At 43.6% G+C, this 23,682-nt stretch overlaps 2 protein-coding genes across 2 annotated transcripts; both read right to left on the reverse strand.

Moving 5' to 3' along the window:
* Position 1: 1 nt before the first annotated feature.
* Positions 2-12,376, reverse strand: LOC110990271 (organic cation transporter protein-like). The gene is made up of 10 exons (XM_087146426.1): positions 11,900-12,376; positions 11,075-11,178; positions 9,934-10,088; positions 9,178-9,346; positions 8,680-8,818; positions 7,627-7,712; positions 5,914-6,122; positions 4,752-4,860; positions 3,707-3,916; positions 2-1,420 (listed from the first exon to the last, which is right to left on the reverse strand). Exons 1-10 carry the CDS (start codon positions 12,356-12,358, stop codon positions 1,261-1,263), a joined length of 1,800 nt encoding a protein of 599 aa, XP_087002552.1. The 5' UTR covers positions 12,359-12,376; the 3' UTR covers positions 2-1,260.
* A 581-nt stretch (positions 12,377-12,957) lies between these two features.
* On the reverse strand, positions 12,958-23,494 carry LOC110990281 (organic cation transporter protein-like). The gene is made up of 10 exons (XM_022255181.2): positions 22,408-23,494; positions 20,953-21,056; positions 20,255-20,409; positions 19,054-19,222; positions 18,378-18,519; positions 17,849-17,937; positions 17,319-17,527; positions 16,740-16,848; positions 15,657-15,866; positions 12,958-13,994 (listed from the first exon to the last, which is right to left on the reverse strand). Exons 1-10 carry the CDS (start codon positions 22,861-22,863, stop codon positions 13,793-13,795), a joined length of 1,845 nt encoding a protein of 614 aa, XP_022110873.2. The 5' UTR covers positions 22,864-23,494; the 3' UTR covers positions 12,958-13,792.
* Between the last annotated feature and the right edge of the window lie 188 nt (positions 23,495-23,682).

The following is a 23,682-nucleotide window of genomic DNA, read 5'->3' on the forward strand; positions in this document are numbered from 1 at the left end:
TTTGCCCATCTCACAGGCGGAGTCCGCCCCCGGCTTTTTTTTTTTAGGGTTAAAGGCAACTTTAAGTACGGTACATGTATTTGCAATTGTTCACCTCTGTGTGGCCCCAAGAGCAACAGAACCAACGTTGGCCACGGGAGGATAAACTAATTCTTTTTAAATGATATATAAAAGATGTCTAAATCTGGTGCTCACAGGTAGTAGATATTAGATGTACTGAACTTCACAACGAGTAAAAAATAATGTGTCCAAGGCGCTGTATATAAACGCCATCTTGCGTATTTGCTTACAGGGGGAGTGTCTGAACTTTAACGAGTCTGTCCATTATGCTACAGCAAAGTAAATCTCAGTTTCTAAAACCTTGTCCACCGATCTCATTAGATGGTTCGCTGATTAAATCAGCCTACATAGTTGTGTTTTAACAGAAGTCATGAAAAAGTGTTGGTATAAAATGAAAAATATTCGAATGGAACATCAAGCTTATTTTGAAATTTCAAAATGCAACAATGGGATATTCGTTATCTATATAAAGCCTGCATTGTATTTTATGACGGCTTTTGTCTTTTTCGTCTTCACTGGATAAAAACAAGCCAAGCATTTTATGTATAAACGTATTGGAGAATTGAGCCTGTCAAACATAAGTAGCTGTTTCCTCTGAATATGTCTCAACTAACAGCTCATCAAGTAAAAAACTCAAGTCAGACGCCACGAACTACAAAACAATTGCCCGTGATGTCTTTTTGAAGGGGTTACCAGTCACAGCAGGTAGTAGAAAAAAACCTGATTGGCAAAAGTGGGAGAACTGAGCTTCAAATCTTAGTTCTCTTTTGAATGGCCCATCTATATTTCACTGACGTCAACAACCATGATCATGAAAGGCCTTTTCCGGATTTTCTTTTTCTTGCAAGCTCCAAAGCTAACTTTGTTAATGACATAATTCCATTCTTCAACGCAACACTGTTTGAAAAGAGGGTGGCTAAGGTTCGGGTATTATTAAAGTTCAACTGATTAATAGCTGTCGTGTATTTTTTCCATAGGCTTGTGCATAAAATGTGTTGTTCGTTCCTCAGAGATGCATTGAGAATATCGAAAAGGTTTATGGCAATAACTTTATTATTAAATACTGTTGTTAGTTTAAAATGGTTACCCAAAACATCAGACACTTTTTGGACTGTTTAGTTTTTACTTTATCTTTGAGCGAGTTTTCAAGGCTGTGACAATGTTCGTCTTCGACGTGGTCAGCAAGGCTCCAGACTACTTTCATGGTCCGGCAAGTTCCTTAAAGCTAGACTCGCTTGTCTGGCACCCTTTGTCCTCGAAAGTCGGATTCTCCACCCCTGCATCAGTGTCTAACTCCACCACACCGATGGTTACCATAGCAACGTCCTTCTCCTCACCGCTGCTCCCAAGACACTTTGGCCTGGTCATAAAGAACAATAAAGTTCAGTCAATTTTTTTTTCAATCATGAAAAATGTCGAATTTCGACCAATCAGCTTTCTGCATATTTATGAATATTGTGCACAGGTCTAGGGCTCTTGGCGACGAGCGAAGGTTTCTGCAAGCCGATAATTGCTGCGATCTACAAAATACAAATGTATTTCTACCTTTGCGCGGACAGACTTTGGAATGCGTTTTGTTGTTGTTTTTGTTGTTTTAATGGCGCTTTCAGCTACTCATGGCTATCTGTGCCAATACCTCTACGTTTATTCAGAACCTTTATCAATCAGCATCACTTTACGGAGACAGGAAGAAGGTCCAGTTTTAGAGGCAGGAGGAAACCGGTGTACTCGGAGAAAACCTGCGAGAGCGAGTATGGACTGGAAACCAAATGCACTTGAAGCCTGGGCCAAGCCGGGACTCAAACCCAGAGTCTCATTGGTGCAAAGTGAGAAAAGAACCGCTAGGCTAACCCAATCCCCCCAGGAATCCATATTTTAGGTTTTGTACACAACATAAGTGAATTGCTTTGGAATTCCGAAGAGCACTCTGATTGGTCTAGACTCAAGAGGGGATACATGATCTATGAGCAGTCTTATAGAGCATGTGTTCCAGGCCCCGTCTCGAGGCATATTTATATTGTGTGTCGTCAGTCGATCTTGGTACCATAAAACGAAATGATTCTAAATGGAGTCAGAGTAGATTCGGTGCTCAGTAGGACTCCCTTTCCATTGAGAGAGTGGAGATAAGCGTGGTTAAAACCTGAGCTACTACAAGCTATAAACAGTGCCCTCAACAATGTAAAGGAAACATCTAAGCGGGCATTCGAATACACCTTATGCGAGTTAACTTGAATAAAATTGAACTGATACACTGTGTTATCTTATTGCACATAAACACAACAATTTGAATTTCCCAGACTACAGACAATTGCCATAATGCCTCGTGATTCGCAGCAAGGTTTTGCATAGAGACCACCATTTCTGGAATTAACTGGTTCCCCTGTGCCCTTCTTAACCACTAAAACCAGAATATTGGTGTAAGGAGTCTTTTATGTAACAAAGCCAAAGCTAAGCCAAAGGTTGCCCTGAATCGTAGGCTGAGTTCGGGGGGCTTGTTCCCGTAAGTTCACAAACAGCTCGATTTGTTGTTCGTGGGAACAAACAACCTGTTATCATAAGCAACGTGGCGGCTTCGATGTACGTTATTTGAGAGTTAAGGTTTGGATAGGCTGAATTCTTTTCTATATAAACAGGAACATTCATTTCTGTGTTACGAAAAATAATTAATGTTATTTTTGCAAAACTTCCCATTGTCTACATGGTCCATGGCTTTGAAAATAATCTCTCTACTTTTTGCAGCTGTTCAAAAATAAAAGTCTCACGAGTTTTTCCCTGTGTTCATGTAAAACCCTGAAGAGGAGGTGGTATGTGATCCTGTTCCGAAAACAGTGTTCTTGAGTCATGTTCCCGCCGTTCGAGCGCAAGAACTTGACAAGAAACCCGTGTCAAGAACAGGTCGCCCGAACTCGACCTCAAGGTATAGCAATAGTGTCTTTTTTATGGATACTTCAAATTGAATGGCATAATTTTGTAAAATAAATATTTTCACAACGATATGTTTATTTGGGCACAGTTGAGCGTGATGATTGTTGAACGTCGCTAGATCTGCACATGTACCGCGACCTACTGAGAAGAAATCCCCTTTCAACTAATGGATGAGCCCTTGCATTTGCATATTGTCATTGGATATCACCGCAGAATGCATTGCACATGCATTTCACTGGACGGATACATATGAATAACACTACAGAGAGTATTTGTCAAGAAGTTAGGCAAGTCGAAACCCTGGCCATTGAGTTTACTTAGTTTAAACCAGAGCCGCACCAGTGGATTTAGAATGAAGTTCACAACACAAGACCGACTAACTTACGACTTGTCAAGTCTATACCCTAGAGGAAACATTGAAAGCAGAACAAAGAAACAGCTCAATCATACAAATCAGTAAGTGACGTCATACGGAGCGTGATTGGTCAAGACACATTATCTCGATGTTGCGTCTTCGGAATACTGCCCCAATTTATAAGTCTTGGGGTTTGTATTTCCATTAAACTCGTGCTGCCATAGGAAACCTATGTGTTCAAAATTTTCTCGTGCCGAATTCCTTCATGTTTGATTGTACATGGTACATGAGGGCATTTCGAGTAAAGACATTCATACATCTCACTTTAAGCTTTTCCCATTCTTGTGGCTACTGTTTAAACCTTACTTTCCGAAGGCTTCCCCTTCTTCCATTGTTTCTGGGAGTTTCTTGTTGCTCGTCTCGGGGAGCAGCAGGGACAGCAGGCCGGAAGCTATCGATAAGACGCCAAATACCACGAACGGGAAGGGCGGCCAGGCCGACCCCAGCTCCAGAAGGAACGGGGAGATGATGCCGGAGACACGGGATGACATCGACGTCACCCCCATGCCGGCACTCCTGCACAATATCAAGGGAAACATTTCCATGATCAATGTCCACAGTGAGAAACCCCCCAGGGTGTTGCGATTTTTTTCCTTCTGGAAAATGCAGCGAGGATGAAATGTATTTGGGTATTCTGGATTATTATACTGCAACAGAACAGCTAGTACATACTGGAAAAGATTTTGACCTATGCCCGTTGACCTCCAGAAACAATGCGTTAGCACGCAGCAAGACTATATCGAGAAGAACAGTTTATAAGGTTTTAAGTGATGTCCCACATTACTTACATGCCTAATGTCACGGACTGAAAACCACTGATTTCAAATCAAAAGCTTTAAAAAATAGTCCAATCTGGGCTGACTAATTCAATTAAACCACACAAATCAGTTTGGAAATGTAAAAACAATATAGTGGCAAACAACCATTCTGGTAAAGGCCTTCAAAAATACCTGTGGTTCGATTGAGTTAGCATGAATTTATCCCCAATGGACCATAAACTGTGACTTGACTTCAGCAGACCGACCCAACTCACAAAATTCACTGACTCGCTCGATACGGCACGGGTGCAACCTTATACGACCAAGAGAGGGCGACCAATAAAGGGCACAAATTTCCCAGCAACGGAGGCTCCATTGGTGGCAACTGCACTTCGCTAACTCACAAACAACTATGATATGTACGCGTTACGGTCGCATCGCTGCCAACAAAATGAAAACTCCCCACCAGCATGATTTAAAAGTTTGTAATATACTACACTGTCCCTGTGGCACTCCTGTTGGTTACTCGTTTCCGAAATCTTTACCCATAGACAGTCTTTTGTGAGCTCTTTGAGTTTCACTGCTGTTCTTACCTGACTGGCGTAGGGAAAATTTCTCCAGACACCACATAGATGATCGCAAAAGCCGCGCTGATACCAAACTTGCCGACCATGGCGATAGCCGTCCGTGCCACGCCCTCTTCTGCATTACAAAATTGTAGCAGTGGATCCTAAAAACCTATCGTTTTAATGGGGAATCTTGTGTGGTCATCTTTTGTTGGGGCGGTGGTAATGAACGTTACTGGAGACGTTGAAGATGTTTCATCGTTGATGGCGCTACTTATGACCAGTGGCGTAGCTAGGATTTTACTGGTGGGGGCACATAGGGGCATCAGCATCTTATGGGGGGCGCCAGCTTTCAGTGGTGTGGTTTTTGGCCAAGTTTTTTTTTGTTGGCCTTGCTCAATATCCATTCATCCGTTGTTTCAGTGTGTGTGTGTGGGGACCTGGGGACACCTGGGGGCACCGGGAATTTGTACGGGCGGGGGGGACGTGCCCCAAGACCCCCCCCCCATGGGGCTATGCCACTGCTTATGACTCTGTTGGCAAATAATTTGCGTTTTCCAATGTGTTGGGTGACGTTAAGAGTCATTTTAATTCTTAATGAAGTCGCTATTAATGCCGGGCCAGCATATCGATCTGAGATGCTAACTATCATGTTAGAATATTTGCCATCTCAAATATCTCCGCTACTAAAAACTGCTGACGTTTCAGAACATCAGAACCGTAATCAACAAGACATGAGATTTAATACAACTGTTCATCCATTCCAAACGTGTCTGCTTCCCACATAATTCGTCAAAACACGAGCGTTTTACAATAGTGCGCGTCCACGAGTTGCAACGCGTTGACCAATCACAGTGCGCGAAATCTGCAAACCAAGTCGCGTCTGGAAACGGTCGACAGGTTTCTTGCACTATGATTGGTCAACTCGTTGCAAACTCTTGGAGGCGCACTGTTGTGAATCGCTCGTATTCTATGCTCCTGAGTCTGGCCTAGAATCTGACTTCTTACCACATTGCGCCACCGTCTATCAGAATGTTTCCAGCTGAACCTCAAGTCTACTCGCCCACTTCAGTTCGCCCCACCCCTTTCACTCAGCGAAAACTTCAGGCCTTTATTTCATTGCTGCATCCCCACAATCATGGCAAAAGGTCCACTTGATGTAGGCACCATACAGTCTCATGGAACTCACCGAGGAAAGCAGTAATGATGCAAGCCACGCCCCCAAGCACCATGGTGCCGCTCAGGTTGATACGCCGGCCGAAATACTGAAGTGAGAAGACGCTGAAGATGAGGCTGGGGAACTCGACGAAGGCGGATATTGCCGCAGCAAGATAATCATCCACGCCCAGGTTGGAAGTGCTAAGTCCCAATCCATAGTAGACCATGTTGACAACAAACCTGTGGTTTAAAATATTGGAGATCTGATGAGAGAAACAAGTGTATAGACCTAGTCTTGTTCTGTCCTGAAAACTGTCGGCACTTTAATTTTGATATCTCTGACAATTTTAAAGGGATATACAGGAGACCACGATATCCAATATCCAAAGCGTCGCAAGTGTTAAATGTGCAACGTACGGATTTTTTGTATACTTTTGTTAACAAGGTGGTCAATTCAGATGTTTAAATAAGCCTCGTGTGCGAAAGAGAGAGAGAGAGAGAGAGATACAAACAACAAATAATGTCGAGGGGCTCTCCAACTGGTTAAACAGGAAACAATAAGAACAACAATAAATATAAATCGATAAATAAATAGATATGACTTTCATGGCAGTAACATATATTATAACTTAACATAACTTATAGCTTAAGTAAAGAAATGATGTGAAAAAAAGTTTATTCCACTTATTTTGTAGAGCTGTACTTGTATATTAACATTATTATGAAAAACAGACTACAAAACTAACCCCCATCAAAAACAAAGACAAAACAAAAGCCACCCCCCCAGAAAAAAAACAAAAACCAAAGGGGGAGGGGGAAGCTGCAAGCCTGCAACTTTGACCCGGGCTAAGACTCAATCAAACTGGGCAACTTTCAGTGGGAATATAATTCATGATGGCAATACGTTCTCTGAATGGCATGGGAGATAGGGTCTCAGTGAAAGAGGTGATCACGTAAAGAATTAAGGAAGTCTTTTGGAGAGGGTTCCAGACAGAGATTCTGGAGGTCACCTGGAAGTGAATTGAAAACTCTTGGAAAGAGAGTAAAAAGAGAAAATGTCACACAGTTAGTACGGCAGTGTTGATTTTAGAAGAGCAACGAGTCTGTCTTTCAATTGAGTTGGGCTGTGGAAGAAGGTGTGACGGAATATTAATATATTTGTAGAGGCATTTGATGACAAAAGAAACACTAAATAATTAATTATACGAGTCGGTTGTAGAGAGGGGGAGGAGTTTAAGTTTAGATAAGCGTTGTTCGTAGGGAAGGGAAGAGGCAGTATTGAAGGGAGGCAAGAGTTTGTGTCTCAATACTCTGGATGTGATTTTTCTGATAAGGTAACCAAACGGGTGATCCATACTCTAGAACAGCCCTGCAAAGAGATTGGTAAAGTTTATGTAATACATCTGCATTCCTGGACTTTACTGTCCGTCGGATGAAGCCAGAAAGAACATTTAGAACGAATCATGTCGACATGTTTTGTCCAGGTAAGGTCGCTTGACAAAATAACGTCTAGGTATTTGTAGGAAGTGACGACTTGGCGGGGCTCAGGATCCTGAAGATATTAAGGAGACAGGGCTTGGTTTCTGGATCGGGTGATATGCATAACTTACCTCCTTTTAAATTGCAGCACATCCGGTGTCGTATCATTGGTATTAGTTAGACATTTGATTTCCAAGAATCAATTCCGCCAATTAGCCAATCTTTTCAAAGAGAACGAAATTTGAAAAAGGTGAATGCTACCTACCAGTAGAACATGAGGTTCAGTGTTTTGATGCGCATGTTCGGAGTGCGGAAGAGTGCGACGAACGTTTGCTGCCCTTCATTGTGTTGCTTTGGATAAACGACAAAGTAAGAACCGTTTCAGATCAGAAATCACCAAACCGTTAAAGTTTAGAAATCATTACGTTGTTAGAATAAGTAAGATGTTATAAGATATTGTTTGGTTTGGGATATCAGTCATGCAGCCCCAACACGGAACAACAGTCGCTGGTGACAACACCCTCTTTCGGCGAATGATTTTCAGCGGGATGTCATAAGTATTAAGAATTAGTACAGCAAGAGCACGGCAACAGTTCAAGTACCATTTGTTTAGCACGGTATGCGCACTGCACAAACTGGGGTGTTAAATTTAATACTCCAGTTGTTATCAGACGAATATGCCAACAACTTCCACCGTTGTTAAAATATGTAATGAAGGTGGTACTCTTAACAACCTCACGTGCACTGTTACATCTACAGGCTGGTGTGAAAAGTATACCAGCGGTGTTAAAATAAACGCCTGTTTGGTGTGGCCATCTGATACGACCAAAAACTGTTGTTTTCAACACCCCAGTTTTAAAATTCGATACTGAGCCAAAGACGTACCGCCACCGTACCGAAACTCAGTTCACCCATCAGCCGAATGGTTGAAGAAGCCTTGCTTCCGCCGTGCGAAGTAAAAAAAAAATCAACTTATTTGAGTTCGACACCACATCGGCACGGAATTTAGACCGGGCAAACAGTGTCTTGAACCAATGCACCTTGAGCAGAAGTGCCCCCTCAGCGGTTGAAAAAAGCCGTGCTATTGGAGTGTTTTGTGTGTTGGTAGCGAGGTGACAGTAACGCGTAATTTCATAGCCATTTGTGAACCAGCAAGGTGCAGTTCCCATCCTATCAAAGGGACCTCCGTTGCTAGAAAAATTCCGCTCACTCTTGCTCGATCTCGGGGCTCATAGTACATTAATCAGCGGCACACCTTTAGAAGGTGACAGTTTCCACGTGTTCACGTGGTTAAGGTGAAGTCTTGCGTTAAAAATACCTTAGATGCGATGATTTCTGGAGAAAACATTTCTTCAGGGAATTCCTTCTTGTTTCTGGCTGCCATCTTCCTTAACGTCCTCTCGGCATTTTTATACCTTCCTTTGGATACCTCCCAACGAGCAGACTCTGGAATGAAGCTTAAATTTTGAAAAAAAAATGTAAAAACAACACTGAGCGCAGCCTTTTTGGAAAAAAAAGTCGTGAATAGAAAGAGACGATATAATTATGTTGATCAGGATACCCTGAAAGGGTCCGTCTCTAAGGAACGCACAGTTTCCGTGAATGCTTTTAGCGGTCTTAGGAATCAACATTCGCTGCAGATTATATCAGCAAAGATGGGATTTAGAAACTGGCACTTCTTAGAGACGTACTCAGTTGGTCAATGCCATTAATTACCGTATTCATGCCTTTGTAATTTCCATGGCAGTATTGTCACATATTAGGAAGTTTGAGGGCGTAATCTAGACGCGCCACGAGTGGACAATGTTATACTCACAAGTACAGAAGAAAATACAAGACAGTGGAGACCCCAAGGCAAAGCTGCAGGAACCGCCACGTTCGAATGAGGAAGGCTAGAAGCGACAGGAGGAGGAGACCAAGCGAGAAGAATGCCTGGACGAAAATACCGACGACGACACGTCTACTCGGGCCAACAAACTCACACGCTGCAGAAAAAAGAATCAATAATTTTTCATCGACTTTTAAAAATTGTGGAAGTGTTGCATTCTTTTTAATGTAATCAAGGAATGTCCCTAATGAAACACGCATGTCTTCCTCACTCGGTATGGTTCTCGGGCTCAATTTCCCCTTAATCCAAAATACTGTCAAGTTACAATGCGAAAAAAGGTGTTAAATTTGTTCAAGAGGACAAACATCTGCAAGGTCTTATAGTAGTCTCCAGTAACAGCAGTGAAAGAGAGCTTTAATTGAATACATTTTACAGACATGAAAAGAGAGATTACGGCACCAGAACATGAAAATCCCAGTCAGAATGTCAATTAAAAATCAGAATTTTGGAAAAGACTAAATATCTTTTCAGTGACCGCTGCGCTGTGGTGTTTTCCAGCTTTTGGTGTGAGGGTTCCCCCCCCCCTTGGATACGCCACTGCCGCTGCGTGATTCAAAACAAGTGCAAAAGAAAGTGCTAAATGCCAACTCAAAGACAAGATTATGACAGAACAGTACGCAAATCTCTTCCTCCAACAGTTCGCCCCCGCCCTGCACTACCACCAGCCTGCATGACCGTACTTACTCAGGACAAAGCAGACAAGGAACGCCCCCATGGCGCCGGCCGCGATGAAGAATCGAAGGATCATGTACACCAGCACGCTGGGCGAGAAGACGTTGGCCACGGATGCACACAGGAGTACCGTAGACGCCAAATAAAGCGCTGGTTTGCGGCCAATCCTGCAGTTTGCAGTGTTTTAAAACACCACCAATCAACTTTAAAGCTTCATTTTGAACCCAGCATTACTGTACAACAAAGAAACTGGTCGTTGTAAATTTTGTTTTTCCAATGGTCATCAACACCATTTTGTACACCCACCTTTTGATGTGTGTTGACATACCTATACGCACGTTTCTGTGAAATATCTTATTTTATGCACGACGTGCCTAAGAATCAACACGCTCTCTGTGGGTTAAAGTTAGAATTGAAAGCGTGTTCAGATAAATTTTGGCCCGTGCGATCGTACTACATGAAAGCGCCCCCTATATTCTTGTGTAAAACAGTGAGTCTGCATTTTACGTGCATGTAAAAGTATGCACTGTGCATGGACTGCTACAGTGCTAAAAACTGGAAGAAATTTAATTAAACGTCGTGTCGCTTGACGTAATGACCTAAGCACAGACAGTTCTTATCACTGTGTGAGTCTTTATACAGTTTTACACATTTTAAGGTTCTGATCTCCGTGCGTCAGTTTTTGGTACACAAATATAAACAGGAGCGGAAAAGTCCAAGCACATTACTTTTATTGCGAAATTGTGGCGGGTCCAGAGGTGTTTACTCAGCATGAAAACGCCAAGTTCCAAGACCTATTCAAGCGATTTCATGTAGCTTATTCATAGTTAGCAGAAAAGCTGTGATTACTATAGTGCAACATTTTGCTTGGTTTGGTTGTGCCGTGGAGTGATAACCATGGCAGAGCTGATTAAACGGTTGCGCGAGCATAGAAATTGCCACTGTTCCGTAACCAAGTTGAGCAAAATAAGTTTTACTCTGAGGAAATCGTCCCTTTTGCTGTGCCTACTGCATGCATAAGATTTGCATGAAATATGCGGAGCCTCCTGGCGTAAAATCGCATTCGGGTCCGTGACATTGGGCCCAGAGGTTTTATTTGCTGAGTGTCAGGTTCACTCTGCATTTTCATTCTACTGTCATATCAAACCCTTACCAGTCTGCTAGGGAGCCAAAGACGAACGAGCCAACCAGAAATCCAGCAAAGTAGATGGACTGAAGAAGGTTCACGGTAGCTTTCTGGTCGCAGACAAGATTAAACTGAAATGAAACGAAAAACAGACGTCAGTGGAGAATATGGAAGATGACACCGAGGCAGTAATACCGAAGTTTCACATGGTGTGTTCTGTTCGTCCTCAGGAGACTGCCAGACTTCTGCTGGTGGAGGAGCTTGTTAAGCAAAGGAAGCTGGGATTCGCTCAGTGCAATAAGCCCTTTGCACATATGAAGCAAACTATGGGACAGAGAGACCCCCCTCCCCGCTATTGTTATACTGGTATCTCATGAATTCTTTCCAGACATCTATGGGGGATGTGTTTAAGTGACAATAGGCTGGAGTGTGTATAGGGATTGGACTTGTTGGGGGGCACCCCTGTGTCCAATTTCGTGCCTGTATACCTTTGCGAGTTCAATTTGAATTAGATCTGGTACTCTGAGTTATCTGGTGGCACATAACCAGAACAATTTGAATTCCCCAGCCTAAAGACACTGTTGTTACATCTTGTGATTCGGGGCAAGCTTCTGCCCTCTCTGGAATCCTTTGTGCCCTTCTTATCCATTGGAAACCGTGTATTGGTGCAAGGCGTCTCTTATGTAACTATAATAAAGCAAGTGTTGCCCCGAATCACAAGGTGTAGCAACAGTGTCCTTAGTACGGAGAATTCAAATGGAATACGTTCACGTGATTTTAAAGAATTCAGTGTACCAGATTTTATTCAAATTTAATTCGCAAAATGCTAATTCCTATGCATTCGTGGCCTACCTCATTTATAATGGTTTTCTCATACTGTCTTGTGTCATAGATCCAACCATCAGCATCCCTGCACCTAACTGTGTTGGTATTGTCAAAGTCGGACGGCCTCAATCCAGGGGTGAATACCACACCGGTCACGTTGTACATCTCGCAGCTGTCAAAGACTTTCGTGGTGGCATTGTACGGGATGGAGGCGTTGCGTTTCTCCAGGAGACACTCCCAGTCGTCCGGCAGGCCCGCAGCGGTGCAGTTGGCCTGGTCCCAGGAGGACACACGGCACCAGTGGTCGGCCTCCCCGGCCATGAAGACCTGGGCCAGAGCGTTCATGGCATGGACCACCCCAATTAGTGGTACCATGGAAAACAAAATCTTTTGCCAGGTGCCAAATTCATCGATGGCGCCAAGGATGTCGTCAAAGGCGCACGATACTTGCTGTTTGTCGACGGCTAACTCGTTCTTCACCACCATTGCGTAAGGTTTTTTATTTTTATTTTAATGCAAAGTCTCAACAGAAAGAACACGACTAAATCGGCTAGAAAAGTGCTTGAAGTAAAGGGATGCACGACATATTAAGTTGAAAATGCATGCAATGAAATCTACATCAAATAGGTCCAATTGCTTGTTTTCGTATGCACACAAATTAAAGTGATCTGGATTTGCATTTTGTTTGATAAAAATATTTGAAAAGCAGATAAGGAAAGAGGATACAGCATCGGTAAGGCAATAAACGTTAGTTTACCCCGCAATGGAATATATTTATTGGTTTTTCTTTTCAACCTGATGCAAAATGACGCTATGAGCTCTTTCCTGGGAGCAATTCCTCACAGCTCACAAACCTAAAGTATCAAAACTCAAGGTTATCGATCACGTTGAACGGGAAAATTCGTCTCTTGTTTCGTCGGAGGTCACTTTGGAAAGAGTTCCACATGGGACGCTGTGCATAAACCCTTTGAGACTGGTTTAAAAGGTCTTGTTTTCTAAGTTTATGTTCCTCTGGCGGACCACCAGAGACTCAAAAATTCATCACAACAATTTACAAAGGTGCTGAAAATAGGCTCTCACAGAGGTGCATGCACAAGATGTGTAGAAAATCATATGTTTAATTCCCAAACTGTGATGAAATAAGAAAGATGAAAAAAAATCCTGTTTTTAATCGCTGTTCATCCCGAGTGAAGTGATCATTCAGTCGGAAGCTGGCTAAGCAGATAAAGACTTTTCTTAGTATGAACGACGACCTGACGAGCCATGAGGACAGAAGGGGACGGATTCCGAGGTATATATTTTCCAACACTGGGGATTTTCTTCCCCTCGCTCTTTTTTTTTCTTTTTTTTATTACTCCTTTCAAAATTCTGATCTTTGACGTCCAGGCAGCAGAAATAATTACATTTGGTTTTTACATACATTAAAATGAAATGCACCAAAGACAAACTCATAAAATACTTCAGATTTTTCCCGGAAAAAATACACACCACCCTTATTGTAGGTCCATTTATCTTGATTTGACGTTTTCAACCAAAGAACAAAACTTCGCCGAAGGATGCCATCAAGCTGCCTCTGAATAAAAAGGGAACGACCACAAACAAGTAGGCTACGTCGGAGGTATATTTTGTGATACTCTTAACAATAATACAATCCAAACATAATTATTCTTGTCCAGCCTTTTTCACAGTTCACTTGACAAAATGATTATTATTATTATTCAACTTTTGCGCAAATAACCTTGAAGCCCTGCTCTGCTGATCAGAACGTGTATCATGTACAAACCCGTAAAACCCTGAACAATAGATATGCAAGAGTAATCATGATACACTGAACACTGCTGTAAGCATTATATAGTTTAATGAAGATTTTTATTTCCTCACCAGTTAAAAAGTTTTTGGGGGATTTTCCAGAATGATTTATCAACGAAGATGTATTATGTTGGAGCCCCATACGTGTTCATATATCTCTGCTAAACCCTCGAAACGCCGCCAGAAACCCGCGTGTTCAGCCAGATTCCCTCCTTTGCCGAGCGTTTTTGCGGGGAATTCTAGGGAGGGGTCTGCCTCGGTTGCCAGGGCGACATCCTCAGCATCGTTACCGCTGCCTCCGAGACATCTGGGTCTTCAATTAATGAGATGTTACGAAATTATGCAATTGAATTTGAAATTTCTCAACAAAGGAAGAAGGCATCTTCAACGATGAAATTTGTAGTATGACTGCCGAAAAAAAGATTTTTCAACTTTGAGCTCACCGACCACAGACATAATGTAAAGGTAGTCAGTAAAACCAAGGCAAGGTTAGAGCACATGTCAAGGGTGAAATTTACGTCATGTACACAAGATGGGGCGTGTCCAATACATGGCTGCAGGTGGCAGCAACACATAACTAAACGAGACATAACTGCCAGGGAGTAACTCACGGGGTTTACATGAAGCCTAGGTCACACTGTCAGGATGTTGTACCCGCGAGCCCTCAATTTATCAAGTCTTGGTGAAGTGTAGCTAATCGTGTACACATAAGGGGCAGCATCTATAAAAATCTTAAAAGAGCCTTGGCTGATTTTTATGGGTTGGGAAGGAGCAAGAATGTTTTGAGAATGTTCAGAACTATCCTGGATCAAAGACGATTCTTTTTTTCAAATGGTGGGACTATCCTACGGCAATCGTAATTCAGTCTAGCACCTTTCGTACGTCCATCGTATAGACATTCGTGGCCTTCTATTGATAATTGTGGCTGTCTTTTATGACAAGTGGTTACGAATTTATAGGACTGGAATACCTTTTGAGACTTGTATATGACGGGATGATAAATCTTCATTTATCTCACTACTATCTTCCTTGAAAAGTAAACAATCGTCTGTAATACGGGCGTTTCGCAATAGTGCGCCTCCAAGAGTTTGCTGTTGGCCAATCAAAATGCACGAAATCTGTCTACCCAGTGCGTGTTAGGAAAGGGTCGACAGATTTCGCGCATTGTGATTGGTCAACGCGTTGCAAACTCTTGGAGGCGCGCCATCTCCCGTATTGTCCATTACCGTACAGTTTTTGCGACTCGACTCAACTCCCAACTGGTAAATGACTCGACTTGACTCAAGTCACAGCGAGCAAATTAGAAGATCTGACTCGAGTAAATGTTAATAACAAGACTCGAGTCCCCAAAATAAAAGCAAACTTCTCTGCCAAAAATTGTAACGTAAATGTGATGTATTATTATAATCAACGGTAAGATGTGGCACGACAATATGGAGAAACCCGGTTAATTTCAAAATGCCAAATTAAATTGACTTTTCTCAAGTTTCATTTGTCGTTTAGTGTCCAAACATTGGGGACTCGAATTGACTCGAGCTAAATACTTGACTTGACACGACTAAATTCTTTTGCCCAATGACTCGACTGGAGGCACTGCGATACAAGAATTCCAGTCACCGCGTTACAATGACTCGACTCAAGTCGCCAACATGAGTGGCTCGTTAATATAACTCCGGCGACAACGTAAACCAGGTCCTTGAATATGTCTTGGTGCAACTGTATTTAATCTGCTTTACAGTCGTATAATGGTAGGCTCACCGTCCATATCCTTTGGGAATTGCAATCGGGACCCTGCCTTGCGGACTCATCTTCATAAACACGTCATCTTGATAAACAATCTTGATAAAGACAAACTCGTTCAATGAGGGCGGGCTATCTTGGCCAATATCGTGACAGTGTGACTTGGGCTTAAGCGCTCATGTTATTCCAGGCCGACAAGTAGCAATGCCAACATTAATATTAGTACATTACTTACTTCCCAAGTGCTTCTCCTTCTTCCATCGTCTCAGGAAGCTTCTTATTTCTTGTCTCGGGGAGCAGAAGAGCAAATAAGCCCGCTGCGACAGACAGGGCCCCGAATACCACGAACGGGAGTGGCTCCCAGAGAGACTTGAGCTCTATCATGAACGGAGAAAGGATTCCCGATATACGGGCAGACATCGAAGACAAGCCCATGCCGGCACTCCTGCAATATTGGAAAGAAAGCAGGCGGTATTGACGCAGGTTCCGTGAAGATGCAAGCAATGCCGTTAGTGACTAAGAAATTCTATATTAGCCACCAAAATCATCTCAAATTATATTTGTTGGGCGCGATCGGCCGATATCTGCAAGACCACCTGATCGCTCTACACCAAGCTAGGATTTTACTAGTTGGGAGGGCACAAAGGGGGCACCAGCATCTAATGGGGACACCAGCTTTCAGTGGGTTTTTCTTGGGGGGGGGTAGCCTTGTTTACTATCCATTCATCAGTTTTTAGTGGGGGGCACTTGGAGGGAGGCACCGAAAATTTGTGAGGGGCACATCCCCCTGTGGCTACGCCACTGCTCTGCACGATTGATCGATCCTCAACTCAACTTTGCTTCCCTTTGTTGAAACAATCTGCCGGAACAGCGAATTAGAAAAGAAAGGTCATTTGCCGACGGCAAAATTACTGACAAATCATGCAAGAAAATTGACTGAATGCGCAAGTCGATGGATCACACCCATATACGTATTAGGCTGGTGGGCCTTATTCAGGAATCCACCACTTTGGGCCACGAGAGAATCTGACTCTGTAAATCTGTCCTATATGTGGAAATAAAGATGTTGCAACATAGGGAAATTCTGTTTCTGTGTTCCGGTTGGCTAGTTCCAAATTATGGAAAGGAAGTCTGCCACCTTTATTGTCCAAAGTTAGTTACTGTTTCAAAGTGAGGCTTTACCGGTAATATAAACAGACGATCAGGCTCCTTCCAATTTCAGAATTTTCAAAAAATAAAGTGGATTCAGGGAGCTCGTTCCAAGATGGCCATCTCTAGGATAAAGCCTATTGTTTGCAATATTACACAAGGCACCTACCTGACTGGTGTGGGAAATATTTCTCCAGACACGACATAAATGATTGCAAAAGAGGCAGAAATACAAAACTTGCCGACCATGGCGATAATCGTCCGTGCAACGCCCATTTCTAATGGGAGATGAAACGAAAACCGCAGACCATTTTACCTCAAAACGTGTTAAATTATAGATTTGGAAAGTCATGATTTAGTTATTCTAATACAAAGCAGTTTTTGTAATTTTCATTGCAGTGTCTCCACAGCATAAAAGTGCAACAATACAATGGCGCGCCACCAAGAGTTTTCAACGCGCTGGCCAATCACCGATGCACAAACTCTGTCGACCCAATGGGCGTCTGGAAAGGGTCGACAGATTTCGCGCACTGTGATTGGTCAACGCGTTTCAAACGCTTGGAGGCGCACTATTGTGAATCGCCCGTATTGTTTGTGTTATGTGTATTTGTGGCAGCCGATGGTGTTTTGAAATAATGCGTGTGTTTCCATTTCTGTTGCATCCATTTTTGGTGCTGGTGATGAACGTGACACTGGTCAAAATGGCAGAAGTTGCACTAGAGACCTAGTACAAGAATGAATCGCCTACCAAGAAAAGCACAGATGACGCAGGCTACACCACCAACCACCATGTTGGCGCTCAGATTTACTCGCCGACCGGTGTACTTCAGCGCAACGACGCAGTAAACGATGCTAGGGAGCTCGACAAAGCCTGCAATCGCTGCGGCCAGGTAGTCATCGACTCCAAAGTCGGACGTGCTCAGCCCGAGACCGTAGTACACCATGTTGTTCACAAACCTACCATTGCAACAGAGCGTAGGCACAGTTGCACGATATAATATTGTACATGATCATCTTTCACCAACACACTATAAAGTTAAATATCTCTGGAGGAACACAGTATGTGCCCCGAGCTGGACCAAGAGAGGGCGCAATTTTCCTAGCAAAGCAGGCTTCTTTGGTGGGAACTGCAGCACTTCGCTGGTTTACAAATGATCACGAAATGCACGCGTTACGGTCGCGTCTCTGCCCACAAAATCAATATTCCCCTCCGACATGGTTCTTTTCAACTGATGAGGGGGTGCTTCTGCTCAAGGCGGATAGTAGGCTCATGCTTACCAATTGAACATCAGATTTAATGTCTTGAGGCACATGTTGGGCGTACGGAAGAGTCCAACAACTGTTTGCTGGCCACCAGCATTCTCCTCCTGGATAAAGACAACAAATTCCAAATACCTCCTGGCTGTTCAGTGTCTGAACAGATCGGTAATTTCAACGAGAGGAATGTTGCAAAATTAGCGTAGTTCATGAAACCAAAAAGTGGCGCGATGCGGCTGAAAGTTTGGGATTACAGGGACAGGTTTGACTGCTGCCGGAAGTTGGAACTTGGACTTTTCCCGTCATTTTATATACCTTTCGTTCCTTTTGCCCTAACAGACGCTGAGATGAGCTTGTACCCCTCACACAATTTTTGTGAAGTTCGAGCGTCTCAAGCCCGTGACTAACTTACTTCCTTAAGCAACGCACGCTCCTTCTTCGCACGCATATATCAAGGCGCATACAGTTACGCTGACATCCAATGAAGATTAGAAGAAACTGCGCCATGCATTAGCCCATACCGGCCGGTCATGCACGAGCGAATACGTACCTTAGCGGCGCCAATGACATCGGGTGAGAACATTTCCTCGGGGAATTCCTTCTTGTTCCTCGCTGCTACTTTCCTTAACGTCTTCTCGGCTTCTTTGTACTTCCCTTTGAACATCTGCCAACGAGCCGACTCGGGAATGTAACTATACAGGGAAGTCGAGTAGAAAAACTGGCTATTTTCTCCGCAGATGTGATGTGGGAGTGGTGTCAAGAAAAATTTGTGTTTTAAAACTGGTCACTCAAAACAATTTGAGATGTCTTCAACAGCTGCAATTTTTCAGAGCATCTGCGCATGATGAAACTCACCGGACTCCTGTGTACATTTATCAGCACTTTGTGGGGGGAAGTTATGCACAAAGTGGTCTGTCATTGAAGGAACACATTGTGGCTTCCCACGGTATTAGCCTTCACCATGTAGTGGATCCACAGGTAGGTCACCATCGCAATCTTAAAGCACCTAGTTGTTGTGTTCTACGATAATTTTAGGGCGCGGTATGTCCGTAACTTTTGTTGAGCCCTAGTTTTCGCTGGAATGGCACAAAAATGCCGTGAGATCTTGGCCTGGTGCATGATGCAATCAGAACACTCCCTTGCTCTTGCTTAAGTAAATTATATATACCACGTCAGTTCTTCCAATGAAGATCATCTATTTTTCAAAACTTGGAGAAAAAACTTACAAATATAGAAAGAAGTACAAAACGGTTGGGAGTGCAATAACAAGTTGGAGTAGTCTCCAGGAGCGGATCAAGTAGGCCAGCACCGGCAGAACAGTCAAGCCAAAAGCGAAGAATACCTGGAGAGAGACGCCGACTAGAGCTCGCTTGCTCGGCCCGATGTACTCCGTAACTGCGGGGGAAACAAAGAGATCGGGATCTTGTCTGTACAAATCCACAGCAATAATTCTTTTTTGTCAAAGCACACTGACGTAGCGCAGACCTTCACTGGCTTTCTTTTTATGAGTATTTTGACAATAAATGTACGTCTGCGGCCTCCAGAGTTCACAAATTTTACCCCTATAGCTTTTTGTATGGCGCGGAGTATTCATCATCAAATTCCATCTGTCTGCACACCGGTGACAAGTGTTTGGTCACTCGGGGGAACGTTCTCGTTTCTATGTTGTCTGTGTTGTTGTTGTTGTTGTTGTTGTTGTTGTTGTTGTTGTTGTCGTCGTTGTTGTCGTTGTTGTTGTTGTTGTTGTTGTTGTTGTTGTTGTTGCTGTTGTTGTTGTTGTTGTTGTTGTTGTTGTTGTTGTCGTTGTTGTTGTTGTTGTTGTTGTTGTTGTTGTTGTTGGTGTTGTTGTTGTTGTTGTTGTTGTTGTTGTTGTTGCTGTTGTTGTTGTTGTTGTTGCTGTTGTTGTTGTCGTCGTCGTCGTTGTTGTCCGTCGTTGGTGGTGGTGCAGGTAGGGGTGGCGGTGGTCGTGTTTTTGGTGGTGGTGTTGCTGTTAAGGGGGACTTTTGTAAGGAGCGAGGATGAAACCACAAATTTTATAAACTGGACAGTCAATTGTGTATTAAGATCATTTCTTTGAACTAGAGGCCTGCAAAGAGCAAAGGGTAATGGCGTAAACCTTATGGGGAGGGGCGCAGCCACGCAGGAGCACACACCCCGGTGGATGTCTTTGCCCCATGTACCCCCCCCCCCGCGGTGGAACCCGCTGTGCCCCCTTGGAAATATTGACCTTGTTACGCTTGAAGTTCTCTATAAAGGACAGAAAACTACTTTAAGGGTAGGACTACAAAGTCACGTGGTTACATTGAGTACCACCTGGTCAAACATTTGAGCATAACGAAATGAATTAAGCCCGAGTCCATAACTGGTTATCAAATGGTCACTCTGGCTTGCCTTGATATAAACCGTGCAACATTAATTGGTACTCACCGAGAACGTATGCAGCGAGAAACGCTCCCATCACACCAGCACCGATGAAGAACCGCAACACCATATACACGATCACATTGGGTGAGAAGACGTTGCCAATGGACGAGACCAACAGTACCGCAGAGGCTATGTAGATCGTCGGCTTGCGGCCCAGCCTGGTATGAAAATGGGGAATGGATTCGGAAAAATATGCATCATTGCCGGGGGGACGGGAATTGTGGGGGATGACTTGCGTGAACTATGGCATATTATACAAGAAGCACTGACGGCCACACAGCCCAGCGAAAGGGCTTTTGAGCACTTCATTTTCTTAGCCTTCAGTCATGCCTTAAAAAATTCAGTTTATGACTGACGCCTAAAGAAGTTGACACGAGACTGAAATAATACTGGATAATAAGACACATTTTGGGAGGAAATTTGGGGAATTTTTATTGTGTAGTCGTCATGGGCTTTCTCAGGTGTGGCACTGAATTTCTCCGATTTTCACACGCTTCAGAGAGGCATAGGCCTGGTTCTCCCCCCCTAACATGTCTTTTCATGATAGCATGACAGCGGCCGTGCCCCGTCTACACCCCCATCCTCCAGTGGGTCAAGACATGCTTTTGCAGCGTCAAAATTGAAGCAGTTCTTCAAAGAATCTGACACACTGCTACTTTGACGGGATTACAGTGAAGACGGTAGACCCGGCATAGACCTACCAGTCGGCAAGCGAGCCGAACACAAATGATCCGACGAGAAATCCGGCAAAGAATAGGGACTGCAGAAAGCTGACCGTACCCTTCTTGTCACACACCAGATCAAACTGATTTCAAATGATAAAGAAAAATGGATTCTGAAAAATATGCATCATTGCCGGGGGGCGGGGATTGTGGGGGATGACTTGCGTGAACTTGGAAACTTGAAAGGGGGGGGCTTATCCCCTCTCTAGTTGGCATGAAAACAATAAGATTTTTCTATTCCTCCCGGATGGGATTCCTGCCCATTACACGCTGCTCCCAACCTGAAGCTGCAACCAAATACATTTATGGATTCAGAGGCAAAATGAGGTATAAAGTGACTCGCCCCAGGACACATTTTACGACCAGCAGCTGGCTGGATTCGAGAGGAACCAAGAATAGAATGAACATTCTGGAAATTTACAATCCCATACGGTCATTTATAGAATAATACTGAATAGTGTCCCAAAATAATTTACAATATATCTCTATAACTTTTACGGAAAGGAAATTGGTAAGATTTCCACAGACAAATGTCACCAGTTCTCCCCTGCAAGGCCTTGTTAGCCCTCAGAAAGCAATAAGTTGCCCTAATATGTCAAATTTAGCATTGACAAAATCTACGCAGTTTCTTAGAAAACACCAGCCTCGTAGGGTTTGTGCACAGGGTGTCTAGTGACATTCGTATATGGAACTTACTGCAGGAAATCTTTAAGGAAAGCGGTATCAAAGATATAATGAAACTGAAAATGGAAGAAAGCTGGCATTTTAAACAAGTCCGAGTTTAAACTGTCAGACAATTTCAAACAAACTAAGGTTATTAAGTGCTGAATAATTAATCTAAGTACAGAGTGTGGAATATACGTTGCTGTTCATTAAAAAACTCCTTCAATCCAGCCATGGTCCACAGGCGAATTTCGTCCATTGAAAGATCTTGCTCACGTCGTCTTTGGTAAAAATTCAACCAAAACTTAAAATGAAATGATGAAAATCGAAGCTCTAGCTGAATTGCACACTTAACATTCACTACACAAACGAATGCCACAGAAGGGCGCCCACTCAGGACGCACGGTGAAGCGATTCGTGACCTTTGCCCTAGCTACTTTCCAGTGCAGCGTAAATGCGGTAATTACGAACAGCCCATGATTTCCGGTGACTGTGGTTCAAAACTGCATAGTGCATAATCCAGTCATTCATAGAAAGTCCGGTCAGAGGTCATTTCAACGAGTTGTATAGGGGGTGAACGTCCAAGGCATAAGAATGCCTTTATTACTGTTCATTTAAATAGCTTGTGCATTGAAGAATGTGCTTAATAATGCCGGAATAGTGACGACATCCTGATGGTGGCTTTGTCGCTGTTTTCAGTGAGGCCGAGAATTTCTGTTACAGTGGAAAATGCTATAATACCTTAGTTTACAGGAAAAAAACATGGCCTACCTCATTTATTATGGTCGTCTTGTACTGACTTGTGTCGAACACCCAACCATCTGGGCATTCGATGGTCCCATTGGCGAACAAGCTGGCGTTGATTCCCACCTCAAATTCGACACCTCTCACGTCGTACATGTGGCAGCTGTCGAATTTCTCCGTGGTGACATTGTACGGGATGGAGGCGTTGCGTTTCTCCAGGAGGCACTCCCAGCCGTCCGCCGGGCTCGTAGCGGTGCAGTTAGCCTGGTCCCACGTTGCAACGCGGCACCAGTGATTAGCCTCCCCAGCCATGAACACCTGGGCCAGGGCGTTCAAGCCGTCCATGACTCCAACCAACGGGACGAGGCAAAACAAAATCTTCTGCCAGGTTCCGAACTCCCCGATGGCACAGAGGATGTCGTCGAAAGTGGGGGGAGTCTTTGGTTCGGCTCCATCATCCAACAAGTCTTCTTTGTCTGACATGGTGGTTAGATAGTTTTCGAGGTAATGCTCAATGCCTGTCAGAGTTTTTGCTTACGGTTCGGCTGAGACAAAAAAATGGCAACACAATGGCCAAGTTTTACACAACAGCGTTAACAATTCCGATTTTCGCGGACTTTGGTTCGTGCAAGGAGCGGCCTTATGATATTCGCTTGGCTTTGAGGTTTGATAAGATTCAGTCGTTGACCTTGAATCGTTGACATTGATGCGAGTGGCTATTTTGGCAAGGGTTAAGATTGGGTTATCAGACACAAACGCTGAACAACATTGATCCGTGCGAGGGCGCGGGAAGCAAAGACAAAAACTGAAACAAAACACATAAATCAAAACAAAAACTTCCCCTTGCAAATTTGTGCTATTTGGTGCTATGGGATATGGGTGTAGGTTTTGCCTTTACAAAAAAGCCCTGAGGCTGGTTCAGGAGGCTACAAGAGCGAAGCAAATTTTGATGTCACGAAATGTTTGCAGGGAAATTCGCCGGAGTTGAAATGTATTCATCTTTTGCTAACTCGCAGCGTGGATATCTGATCTGACGTCGGTTTTTTTTCCCCCAACATCATGTTTAATGAGCCCGAAGCCACATTTGCTTTTGAAACCCCCCCCCCACAACAAAGGCTGGAGACACCGCTGCCAAGCATCGAAGCATTATAACTTATGGACGAAACCACTATAACCCGATTGAGCTATACCAGTCACACACTGTACACGTCACATGGGCTTATGTGCTGGTACCATCCTTTTCCTAGCTGAACGCTCTTGCGATTTGCAGTAATTTCTTGTGCTTACACATATGGACCCTAT

Source organism: Acanthaster planci, linkage group LG15 (assembly GCF_054643075.1).
Source record: "Acanthaster planci isolate LZ-2023a linkage group LG15, COTS_SCS, whole genome shotgun sequence".
Classification (NCBI taxonomy): domain Eukaryota; kingdom Metazoa; phylum Echinodermata; class Asteroidea; order Valvatida; family Acanthasteridae; genus Acanthaster; species Acanthaster planci.

Excerpts from the sequence above, each read along its gene's own strand:
- LOC110990281 (XM_022255181.2), bottom strand. The coding sequence starts at position 22,863 with ATGTCAGACAAAGAAGACTTGTTGGATGATGGAGCCGAACCAAAGACT. Across the intron at positions 15,867-16,739 it reads ATATTTCCCACACCAGTCAG|GAGTGCCGGCATGGGCTTGT; the intron begins GTAGGTGCCTTG and ends CCAATATTGCAG. Across the intron at positions 13,995-15,656 it reads GAAGGAGAAGCACTTGGGAA|ACCCAGATGTCTCGGAGGCA; the intron begins GTAAGTAATGTA and ends CATTAATTGAAG.
- LOC110990271 (XM_087146426.1), bottom strand. The coding sequence starts at position 12,358 with ATGGTGGTGAAGAACGAGTTAGCCGTCGACAAACAGCAAGTATCGTGC. Across the intron at positions 8,819-9,177 it reads TTGTATTTTCTTCTGTACTT|CTTCATTCCAGAGTCTGCTC; the intron begins GTGAGTATAACA and ends TCAAAATTTAAG. Across the intron at positions 6,123-7,626 it reads CTGAACCTCATGTTCTACTG|GTTTGTTGTCAACATGGTCT; the intron begins GTAGGTAGCATT and ends TTTAAACCACAG.